The 12787-nt window shown below is 40.3% G+C and overlaps 2 protein-coding genes across 2 annotated transcripts; both read left to right on the forward strand.

Annotated features, from left to right (window-relative positions):
* The first annotated feature begins 1743 nt into the window (after positions 1-1743).
* Positions 1744-4128, forward strand: LOC128857500 (loricrin-like). Its single transcript, XM_054093251.1, has 2 exons — positions 1744-1818; positions 2845-4128. The coding sequence occupies exons 1-2, from the start codon at positions 1744-1746 to the stop codon at positions 4126-4128; spliced, it is 1359 nt and encodes a 452-aa protein (XP_053949226.1).
* A 2943-nt stretch (positions 4129-7071) lies between these two features.
* On the forward strand, positions 7072-8392 carry LOC128857501 (uncharacterized). The gene is made up of 2 exons (XM_054093252.1): positions 7072-7182; positions 7544-8392. Exons 1-2 carry the CDS (start codon positions 7072-7074, stop codon positions 8390-8392), a joined length of 960 nt encoding a protein of 319 aa, XP_053949227.1.
* The last annotated feature ends 4395 nt before the right edge of the window (positions 8393-12787 follow it).

Consider the following 12787-nt stretch of genomic DNA (forward strand, 5'->3'; position numbering starts at 1 on the left):
CATATGCCGGACATCATATTCAAAAAATGAATGCCAAGAAATTATTTACTAGACTATACTAAAAAAAAATTTCCAACAATATTTCGGCTCTGTATTATCGTTTAAAGTTCTCAAGTTCTTAAAAACAACTGTGGGAAACTATATGGAACAGGTTACAGCTATCTTCCGTTTTTCAAGCGCATCTTCCGTTTACTGCATTCGCAATTTGTGGAAGAGTACCATCGAAGTAGCCTTCATCATGTTAAGGACTTCTTTGTTATCGAAGATAACGCCCTTCATATGGTTTGACAGAGAGCGGAAGAGATGGTAATCGGTCAGTGCAAGGTCCGGAGAATACGCAGGATGCTGAAGAGCCTCCATTAAAGCTCTTGGAGTCCGGCTTTGACGACTTGTGTAGCATGGGACCTGTCCTTGTCGAGCATTTCCCAGTGTATCATGACCTCATAGTCTCCCCAATCTCCTTTGGGTGAATATCCGGCTTGACTCTCGACTTTGGCGTATCTCCTGACGCCACGCACTACTCTCTTTGCTTCATATGGATGTATACACATAGGCACCATTTCTCATCTGCGGTGACGATTCGGTACAAAAAGCTTTGTTTATGATTGGGTGTTGCTCGATGGGGGGCGAGATGCTGAGAAGCAATTTGACTTTCTTCGTTTTTTTCGTTGAGCTCGTGAGGCACCCAAGTTTATGGGCTTCCAATTTTTCTGTAAATTATATTGAATGAATGTGACTGAGAATCGTTTTATGATCGCAGTTCATTATTTCCGTCAATTCACGACTGGTTTTGCGACCGTTTTCCTTCAAAAGTGATATGAGACGTTTTTAAACGAGTTCGCGTGGCCCTCCAGTACGGGACGTGTCTTCGACGTGAACTTTGCAAACCATTTACGTATTGTACACTCGTCTACGACACCTTCTCCATAAACATTTCCAATGTCTCGGGCTGCTTCGGCAGCTTTTTGACCTCGATGAAAAGCAGATAAGAGCAGGTGTCGAAAATGTTGAGTTTTACCTCCAGAGTATTCCGTTTCTAAGCCTCAAAACTAATAAAAAAGTAAATAATTCAGAAAAACAATTAACATAGTTTTGTAGACCAGAAAGAATTCTATCGGATGAATACTAACTCTCTGTCAAACAGCACACAAATCGTTGCAGAATAAAAGAAAATATAAAAACGCTATGAACCTATTCCCCAACCCAATAACTACATGCATCTAATACCTAACAGAAAGTTATTCTGCAAGCCCAATATTGAGATGAGTATTTAGAAGACATAACTTGACTAAGTTTAAAGATGAGAACTCAAAGGGAAAGGTTGGTTGAGTAGTCGTCTTCGAAAAGCTTTACGAATTTAAGAACTAAGTTTTTAATAAAAATATTGTCTCACAATATGGTGGATGAAAATTAAAAAGAAATGGTGTAGACGACATTCGAAGACGCCTCTTATCAAAGAAGCTATAGCATACATCTCGATTTCCAGTTGTTGTTCGATCATTTGAATACTCGGATACTCATAAACCCATCCCCTGACATCTGCTGTGGTGTATTTCTGTAAAGTGAGGATTATAGTAGACCAAAATACTCGAAGTATCTTCCGACCCGAACTGTAAAAAATTAAAATTTGTCAATCTGACTTTTTTTATTTTTTACAAACTTTAGTTCATAACGCTCAAAGTTATTTTCGAAATATTACCTTTGGTATCGTAAATTGTTCTATGAACTTACTTTCATTTCAGAATGTCGAGATCTCCGCCAGAGACCAATGGTGTTTCGGTGCGCAATTCTGCTGAAACCAAATATTCGTCCAATCCAGTAAGCATGTCACACCCTTCCACATTCTGTGAATGCTTTCGCTTCTTAACAAACATTCATAAGTTTTCGAATCCACAGATGCTGAGATCCCATCTTGGAAGCTATAAGAAAGCGGATGCTGGTTTACCTTTGAATGCTGAGTTATTTGGACGCTGTAAGCGAATAATCTAAGACCTTCCGTACAATTTGTATTCGACTCCATAGCGAGTCAATGTTCCTGAACGCATGTACGTTGACGTAGACCGTGAGTATTGTCCATTAGCTAATTACCAAGCGAGTAACAGTCTAACAAAATCGCATACAGCAGGACCACCCTATATTTAGTGTACCGACAAGGATGGCCATCCCTTTACGACGTATCATTCGCTTTCAGAGCTCATCTTTTAGCTTATTTTATTGCTTTTTAGCTAGTTTCTTAGATTTTTATGGTATAGTAGGTAGCATTGTTTCTGAATTACTTTGGCATATGCATTGTAAATCAAAAAACATGTTTTACGGCCGCAGCAAAGCTTTATGCGGTTGGGACGGCCTTCGCGGGTAACGGCAGAAGCGGTGGTTGCTGAGCGTGTGTAGCGAAAAAAAAAACACATTTTATGTGTAAGCTTAGTTTTTGTATAAATTATTCAGTTAATTTGTGGGACAACGTCAGTTCCAATAAAGTCTTCTTTCAGCCAAGTAGACTCATTCTTTCTAATATACCACATCTATCATCGGAGCAAAATGGTACGGGAACTCATATTTTCAAAAACAGTAATCTTTAATTTATTAAAATACGATAATATTAGCTCCCAAGTATTCTTAGTGGTTACTGTACAAAAGTTTTCAAACAAAGTGTGAAGTTTCAGACTCGTAAATTAAATTTTAGTTATTTAAATTAAAATATATATAAATTATAAATAACGATACCCCGGCACATGGTCCCAACCGGATATCCAAAATATAACTAGCTGCTCGTTTGAAAATTCTCTTATTCGTATATTAGCTGCAATCATCACTTTACACTTCTATCTTTCCCTTCCATTACAGAAACTCTTCCTTGCTGCCACTCTTGCCTTGGTCGCCTTCGTTGCGGCTGACGTCAGCCATTTGTCGAGGTCATACTTGCCACCAACTGCCAACTACGGTGGTCCTTCCTTAGGTGGTAGTGGCGGCGGAGCATATTCCTCAGGCGGTTCGGCAGGTGGCTCACACTCCTCAAGTGGGGCTGTTGGTGGCTCATACTCTTCTGGTGGCTCAGGAGTTGGTTCTTACTCATCAGGTGGTGGTGGCTCCTCTTATTCTGCTCCATCTAACGAATACTTGCCACCTTCACAAAGCTACTCAGCACCCGCAACAGTATACTCCACCCCTGCACCAGCCCCAGCCCTAGCTTCAGCGCCAGTATACTCTGCACCAGCTCCAACGCCAGTCTATTCTGAACCAGCGCCTGCTTCAGCACCTGCCTCTTCTGCACCAGTCCCAGTCCCAGCCCCAGCTTCAGCGCCAGTATACTCTGCACCAGCTTCAGTTCCAATATATTCTGCAGCCGGTCCAGTGGCCGCATACTCGGCTTCATCACAGGTTTCAGTTGGTAATAATGGTGGTTATTCTTACTCAAACGGCGGCTCAGCTAGTGTGTCTGGCGGTTCTTCTGAACACTCCACCCCAGCTCCAGGTTTAGTATATTCTGCGCCAGTACCTGCTTCAAATCCAGTACACTCTGCGCCTGCTCCGTCTCCAGTATATTCTGCACCAGCCCCTGGGCCTGTTTCTTCAAGTCCATCATATTCTTCAGGCGGAAATGGTGGTGGTTATTCATACCCAAGCAGCGTCTCAGTTACTGTGTCTGGCGGTTCTTCAGAATACTCCGCCCCATCTCCTGGCTCAGTATACTCTATTCCAGTACCCGCTCCAGCTCCAGTACACTCTGCGCCTGCTCCGTCTCCAGTATATTCTGCACCAGTTTCTTCAAGCGGTAATGATGGTGGCTACTCTTACTCAAGCGGTAGTTCAGCTGGTGTCTCGGGCGGTTCTTCTAGCTACACTGCCCCCGCTCCTGCTCCAGCCCCAGCGTACTTTACTCCCGCCTCAACTCCCGTACCAGCTCCGGTTTACTCGGCCCCATCCCAATCCTCCGGCGGGAGTGATGGCGGTTACTCATACTCCAGCGGTGATTCAGCTGGTAGCTCTGCTGGTATTTATTCTAGTGGTGGCTCTTCTGGATACTCTGCTCCTAGCTATTCATCAGGTGGTTACTCATACTCGTCAGGTAGTTCGTCCGACTCGTCGAGCGGCTCATCATACTCTGGTAACAATGTTGGTACTCAGTAACGGGGGTTACATCTACTGAAAGAAGTAAATCACTTGAAACTATAATAAGTCATTTTATAAATAGTTCTGTTTTTAATAAAAAAATGTTTTTAAATAATTGTTTAAAGTATTTGGATACTATTATCGTTATGTTATTTTCTTGTGGGCAGTTCATCAAATTAAGAGCCTGAACCGGCATCTGAAATGATCAGTTTTTCGGCTCCCACTTCTAAGTTGCTTTCACTCTTAAATCGAAACTAAGTTCAAATGACAAAACAGCTACCTTAGAGCGAACTTGAGCTCCAAAACATAAGGGAACTGTCAATGATGTGGATGAGTTGCCTATGAGAAGAGATCAGTTATGAAAACTCGACGAGAACGACGGGCCTTAGTTGGGCTGAACTGGAGTTATGTTGAAAGATCTTTAAGTTGATTTTCCAAAACCTGGGTGAACGCTGATGGTACCTCGAGCTTATAACCAACTTGCCCAACTTTAGATCAATGCGAATGAAAAAGAAACGAAATTATGGGTTAGACGTAATTTAATTATCTAATTTAGGATAGGAGTGGAGTTGTAGACAGTCTGTTCTGTATGAAATCAGTCCAAAGCCAAATTCAAATAATTCACTGGTACCAGTAACTGGAGAATTACGATATCAATATTTACAGAGATTTGATCAAACTTTTATTTAGATCTCCAGGCATCCCCCAGGCAGAAAATATAACTGCCTGACTGGCATCTGAGAAGAAACGCCGAATTAGAGGTTTTAGAGTGACTGTCCCAAATTCCCTGCGACCACGCACACTGAATCGAACTACCCGACAAATTGACCAAATGCGTTTCTATAGAACTCTTAATGAAAACGCCAAAGCAACCCATTATAGCAACGATTACACCTGCTGAACAACTACGCCGCTTCAGAATTGAAAATTAAGGAGTTATAATCAGCACTGACCTTGAGACAAAATCAAGAGAGACAACTTGAGACTAGCTTGGTAATATCGACAGCTATCCTATGTAGCGGAGGAAGGTATTGCAGGGCTAGAGAAAATTCCTTCTTAGCGCAACTATTTAAAAGGTGTTTCATGATGTTGGCTCGCTCATCATCGTATTTGTCTACTTCTAGGCGTTAGTTATTTGAAAAGAGTGAATGCTTTTAATTACACAATGCTGAAGCAAAGATGGTGATAAAATAAAATGGAAAAGACAAAACAATTATGGGTATTATTCGTTCAGTTTATTTGCAACTCTTAGTCCATCCAATTCGTAACATAAAATTTATGCAAACCCATTAATTTGGCGCACCTTGATATGTAAATTAAAAACAAAACAAATCTGAAATGGAATGACAAAGCGCCCACAGATTTATTAGGTTAACGATGGAAAAATAAATGTCAATCAGCGAAGTCTGAGCATACATTTGAGGTTCATCAAAAGTCACACTTCGGGCTGCATTTTGCCGGTTTTGGAATTTTGAAGACTTAAACATTTATATGATATTTGGTGATCATTTTAGCGGTCAAAGAATATACGAGTATGCAATAACCCTGTAGGAAAAACCTGAGATTAGACCAACTGTGGTTAGATGATAGTCCCCGAAAGGATGGCAACTCAGAAAGGAGAAAGAGAAGATACAAAAAGGGTACTCGAGCAATGAAGATTAGAAATCAAGCTTGAAAGCTCCTCAAACGTAAAAGTGCTAAAAACGCGAGCCAAGATGTCTTAGCCCCGCAAAAGTACGAAGATGCTAGAAGATTCCACCCCATTATTCTTCTGATAGGTACCACAGCAGTGATGGGATGGGATGGATTCCGGTCACACAGTATCCGTTCAGGGGTCTCTACATTATTGATGATTGCCGCATTGTTATTTTTAGGTGATCGCTCTAATGATCTCGAGCGCAAATGGACAAAATGACATTTCGAATAAAAGGGCAGTTCGTTGAAGTTGTCGATTATTAGCAGTAGACCGGGGATCTACGGATGCAACTACTCGTTCAAAAGAAAGATTCATCTATGAATTTTATATTGGCCCAATTCGGTTCTGAATTCGTTTTAGCCCATGCAAATCTTTTTTCAATGTCTGGTAAGGAGAGCAGCGAGGTCTTCTGCACGTGAACGAATCGTGTCATTCGATACATTAACACCACTTTTCCATAAACCTGCTTCAATTTCACGCAACGATAAGTTCGGCTTTAGAGAGATACATATTTTGGGCCTCCCCCGAGGACGTCGTGAACGTTTTTAAGCTAAAGCCAAACTTAGATAACTGCATGGCTATTAAAATAAATATTTGCAGGATGCGGGCTTTAACAAAGCCTTAAGCGCTAGAGTAGGGGTGATCTTTAGTGCGCACTGATTCCCGGGAAAGCCACTTTTTGCACTCTCCCCTGTTGTCTCATAGTTTTCCTCCAACGGAACACTAATAAATTACCTTAAGTGGTGCCGGTGTTCTAGGCTCGAAAATTTAGAGTATTTTCAGGAATTTTTTTACAATAAAAAAATGAAAAACGATATTTAAATTTTTTTAATTTTAATAATTTTAAAAATGGCGTTGAAGTTGACCCATCCGAATAATGGGACCTAGACAGTAGCCGCTACTACAATAGAATAAAAAAGAAATAAGAATAAAATGAATTTCACACTCTAAAAATCGGGTTTCTTTTACGAAATAATTGAAATAATAATATGATTCTAGCACGGGCGGTAGCCATATATGCTGTGAATAACATATTAAAATTTCAGCCGATTCGGTTTTTGGGACCTACAGATTTAAACCGACTCCGAACGGCAGATATTTTAAATTTAATACTAATAACTCGGAACTATCTCAATAGGATGCGGAGCCTAGTAGGTCTCGTCTGTCAATATTAGTGCAAGTTCCGAAGTATCGAACATGAATTGAAGTGGAAGCCAATTGACACTACATAGGGTAACACCGCGCAAAATTTATCAATTAGTAAAATGGATAAGCGGAGAAATATGAGCTATTCACAATTCTATTTCAATTACATGGAAGCTAAAGAGTTCGATGGTATAGGATTTCCCTACTGGGCTCTTTATAAAACTACATTGGTAGATGCAAACATATATAATGAAGCTCTAAAGTTGCTGCCTACCTGAACTACGCTTAAATCATTTCTATACACCATAAATGGAGTCTTTAACACTCTTTAATTGGCATTAGAAAGTCACACTAAAGAAAGTTTTCAAGCGTGAAAACCTAAAAGAGACTTAGAACGAATTTAAAGAGTTGAATAACACTTTGGCCTTCAAAAGGTATAAAATAGTCAACTCAAGAGTACTTCGAATTTAGTTCCCATTCTAAGTTCATCGGGCAAGCGGACGCATGCGCATCAAATCAAAATGGTATGTCTTGAATATTTCTGAAGCCAGCAATAGGAAATCATGCAGGAATCTTTCATATTTCTCACAGCTCACCAAATTTCTTGTACTCCACGCTTTGATTGCATTCAGTGTTGCCGATGTCAGTCACTTAAGTCGTCAATATTTGCCGCCTGCCGCTGCAGCTCAACGTTTAGATCAGAAAATACAGCCGCAGCAACAACAGCAACTAAAACAGGTGCAACATGATGAAGTGCTGCTTGACGAAGCCACAAACGGGAACGCTCATGCCGTAACGGATGTGCAGCAATCACTGGATAACGCAACAGATAATCCCGCAAGCGACGGCGCATCCAGCGAAGCAGCTAGCGATCCCTTCACACAACCTGGCCTTGTTGGTTTTGGCGGTTTCCCAAGTTCTAGACCCGCGTTCCCAGGACAAGGTTTTCCCACATCTACTGTGCCTATTTCGGTTTATGTTGGACAGTATCCAATTTATCCTGGAGAAGGTTTTCCCGGACAAAGCTTTTCTGGACAAGGCTTCCCTGGCCAAGGCTTTTCTGGTCAAGGCTTTTCTGGTCAAGGCTTTCCCGGTCAAGGCTTCCCTGGACAAGGCTTTTCTGGACAAGGTTTCCCTGGTCAAGGCTTTTCTGGTCAAGGCTTTCCCGGTCAAGGCTTCCCTGGCCAAGGCTTTCCTGGACAAGGCTTCCCTGGCCAAGGCTTTCCTGGGCAAGGCTTTAGTGCTCCGGGATTCCCTGGACAAGGCTTCCCTGGACAAGGCTTTCCCGGTCAAGGTTTCCCTGGAGGCTTTCCGGGTGTGCCCTATCAAACAAACAACCAGGAATCCGGCTCCGATGTTCGTAACCAAAAAACGCGTCTGATTGCCAGTGATACCATTTACGGAGAAAACGGTGGTTATGTCTACGACAAACCGAAATAATTTTTGATGGCTTTTGATTTTTTATTTTTTTGTTTTAACTGCCAAGTATTAGGTCTAATTTTAATGTTATTTATTTTTTTGTTTTTTTATGGCATGTTTTTATTGCATCAACTCATTTAGCATTTTATAGCTTGTCCAATAGAATGCGTGAAGCATAACGCCTAAAATTTATGTATTTTTTTCGAATTTATGATTTTTTAGCATTAACATTTTTAGGAGTGTGAATATTCCACTAATAAATCTTCCTACAAATGGTTTTGAAATAAATGGCCTAATAAATTAAATCGTAACGTGTAAAAATTTTTGCAGTTTGAAGATACTTTAATGGATTGTTGTTGTTGTGTAATAGTTTTTTTTTGCATATTTGAATAAAAAATAACATTTCGTGCACGCATTTCGTGAGCCACTTACTTGCACGCGCCAACGCATTATAGGCTCGGTGACCTCAGCTTGGCATTACTAAGTGGAGTAGTGGAGTACAGTGAACGCTATAAGTATGTTTATAGTGTGCTTGCTCTTCCCTTAACTTAATTTGCTCACGGTTAGAAGCTTACTTGAGGTGGACTATATGACGCATTTACGATCGCCACTAACACCTCAGCTGTAATTATTATGTAGTTAATATGTCCGCTTCACAACAGTCACTGTACAGGTTAATTTGTCTGTTTGTATTCTTTTGCTTTTAATTGCCGCCATTTACGCGTGCAATTTATGTTTTATGATACTTTCCGTCAGGTTTCTGCATTCAATGAATGGAGAGTGAACAGGTATTCATTGCCATTGCCAGGGACAACATTGAGACCGGTGCCGACTGGTGGCCGCCACTGTAAAAATAAATACGCTTCTACGTTTTTATCTACTAATTTGCAAATAGCTACAATCGCGCTCACCTAAGAATGATAAGAATGCATGCAAACTAATAAAAAGGATTCTCCATGTGCAGCCCGGTTGCACAATGGCATAAAATGCAAAAATCCTGCACTAAAATTTCCAATAATACCAGAGTCGTTATGTCAGAAACCAAAAAATAACATCTAACAAATCGCTCACGGTCCCATTTGACAAACTCCAAATCATAGTTCACACATTGACTCATGCATGGGTTTCGTTGTTGCATGAAGGGTGGTCCATATAGTGGTTTCTTTTCAAAATTCCAAAAAAAATTAACAAAAATAAAAACTCCCATTATGAATGGCACACAATTTCATTAAAATCATCTTCAAAACATGTTGATGAAGTGCGAAATAAATCCTAACAAGCCGCACGCGTGACCGGGTGTTTACGCGATATTAAATGCAGAAACGAAACAATGAGCATCATTGAGTAAAGTTCGCTTTCAACAGGTGATTTTTTAGCTATTATCTTTTTAAACAGTTGGTTTAAACAGCTGACGCACGTTTCGTGTTTTGTTTCACTGTCAAACACATTCACTTTGGTCTATAATTTAACCATGAATCGTCTTACAAACGAACAACGCTTGTAAATCATTGTATTTTATTATAAAAGTGCGTGTTCTGTTAAGAAAGTTTATCGCGCGCTTTTTCCATTTTATGGTCAGTTTAATCGACCCACTGAAGCGGCTATTGTGACTAAATTTAGAACCAAATTTACATTATTGGACATCAAATCTCCAACACGCTCACGTACAGTGCGAACTGAAGAAAATATCGGAGCTGTATCGGCCTGTGTTAATGATAATCATCAATTATCGATTCGCCGCCGTTCGCAGCAATTGGGCCTCTGTTACTCAACAACGTGGAAAATTTTGCGAAAGGATTTAGGTGTGAAGCCTTTCAAAATACAGCTGGTGCAAGAGTTGAAGCCGAACGACCTACCGCAACGCAGAATTTTTGGTGAATGGGCTCTTGAAAGTTGGCCGAAGATACACTTTTTTATCGAAAAATTGTGTTCAGCGACGAAGCTCATTTTTGGATCAATGGGTACGTAAATAAGCAGAATTGTCGATTATGGAGTGAAGATCAGCCAGAAGAATTGTAAGAGCTACCAATGTATCCAGAAAAGGTCACAGTTTGGTGCGGTTTATGGGCTGGAGGTATCATTGGACCGTACTTCTTCAAAGATGCTGCGAATCGTAACTTAACTGTGAATGGTGAGCGCTACCGTGAAATGATATCCAACTTTTTTTTGCTGTGGTTTCAGGAAGACGGTGTCACACAGCACGCGTAACAATGGACTTGTTGAGAGGCGAGTTCGGTGAACATTTTATTTCACGTTTGGGACCTGCCAATTGTCCACCCAGATCGTGCGATACAACGCCTTTAGGTTATATTTTGTGGGGCTATGTTAAAGATCATGGCTATTCAGACAAGCCTGCTTCAATTAACGCATTGGAAGACAACATTAAAGTATTTGAGATACCGGCCGAAACATTGGAAAGAGTATGCCAAAATTGGACTAAGCGGATGGACCATTTGAAGCACAGCCGCGGTCATCATTTGCATGAAATAATCTTCAAACATTAAATTATATGAACTGTACTATCGATTTAAGTAAAAATTTCATGCATTTTTCTGAATTTTACGTGTGTTTTTTTGAAAAGCTTTCCTATAGCTCTTAAAAAATCACCCTTTATAATTGGCGCGTACACTCTTTTTGGGTGTTTTGCCGAGTTCCCTTTCCTATTTTTGGCGTGCGTCTTGATGGAGGAGATTTTCTATTGCCTGCCTAGGGGCGACCACTATTAGGGCTATTAGAAAAACCTTTTTCATCATTTTGGTGTAACCGAGATTCGAATCTACGTTCTCTCTGAATTGCGAATGGTAGTCACGCACCAACCCATTCGGCTACGGCGGTTGTATATTGTATATCAACTTTAAAAAAAAGTCCAAGTTGTTAATGTTAATCACACGGGTTTAATTTTCAACCTGGGGCCTTTAGGATTTCACTCCACTCTTTTAAAATGGATTAAATCCTATCTCCCCTCTCTGAAGCCTGTTGTTAATGTTGAAGATGCGTCATCTATTCTTTTATTCCGTCCTCTGGTGTACCATAGGGTCCCCTGCTTTTTATAATTTTTGCTAATGACATTTCTAGTTGTTTTAATAACGCAAATTTTCTTTTATACTTAGTCCTGCCAGAAGTTCTATTACAATTTATGGTGAGTCCGTTATAGATATAAAATTATAATTTTTTAATTTAAACATGTGAATACTAAAACAAAAAAAATTAAATTGAATTCGAAAGGGTTACCATTTGCTTTTACACAAGTCTTCAAAGGATTAGGCCATTCAGCTGCATTCAGTTGCAACACGCACGGTTTCCATGGATATTGACGTCGCTCCTCGACCCAAGGTTGTTTGAGGCCCTACAAATTTCTATGAGGTCTTCGACAGACTTTGTTCTTCAATTCTGGCCACAAACTGTAGTCCAATGAATTCAGATCTGAACTTCCAGAAGGCCAATCTTCTACGGCTATGAATACACAAATATTGTTTTTTAGCCACTGTTAGGTGGTTTTTGCGTTATGTGCTGGAGCGAAATCTTGATGGAAGATAGAATAAAGTGCTGCTTAACTGTTTCACCATGCCTTCTAAGATATCCTCTTGGCACACTTTTGCCCCGGTCATTACCTCTCTTTCACAGAAATGAAGAGATGTAACGCCTTTACAAGACACTCCCCACCAAACCATTACGCAGGCTGGCTACCATCCAGCGCTGAACCCTTGGAACAACATTTTTTGCGTCTTGAGAAGTTTTAGGATAGATTTTGTAGTTTTGCTTATTGAAAACTTCTTCGAAAATGAAAATTTTCCCGATTGAGAAAAGAATATTATCATGACCGTTGACCGCGTGCCACCGAAGAAGTTGCTTGCATCTGTCGAGTCTAATTTTCTTCAAGTGTGTTGTCAACAGATGACCAGTTGAGCGACGGAAGGCTTTCATGTGGAGATCATCTCTAATTAGTCTTGACATGGATCTGGTCGACACATTCATATCCCTGAACATGATTTTCTGCTTTCTAGGTGCATTTCTGCGAATTCTTTCACGAACGGCTTTTATGGCTGTACTGATTCCAACGCCCACATTTTTTCTGCCTGTCACTTCAGACGCTTGGGAAAAACGATTGATCGTGCGGTAAACAAACTTTCTCGAAATATTCAGTTTTTCAGCAATTCGTAAATCTCACTCGCACTTTTACCTCACTTTTACCTCATTTTTTTAATGCAATCACTGCAATCCGATTTTCCTTAGCTCCCTACTCCATTGTTAACAAGCGAATTTTGCCACGAAACTGAGTATAATTTATGAGTAGGGAATGCATACGAACAAACGCAAAAATAACGGAACTTTTTCGGCGAATTTGTACTTGCCGTATGCATTGTAAAATTTATCACAGAATTTATGACAGGACTAAGTATGCTGATGATTTAGGGA

Source organism: Anastrepha ludens, chromosome 3, assembly GCF_028408465.1.
Source record: "Anastrepha ludens isolate Willacy chromosome 3, idAnaLude1.1, whole genome shotgun sequence".
Classification (NCBI taxonomy): domain Eukaryota; kingdom Metazoa; phylum Arthropoda; class Insecta; order Diptera; family Tephritidae; genus Anastrepha; species Anastrepha ludens.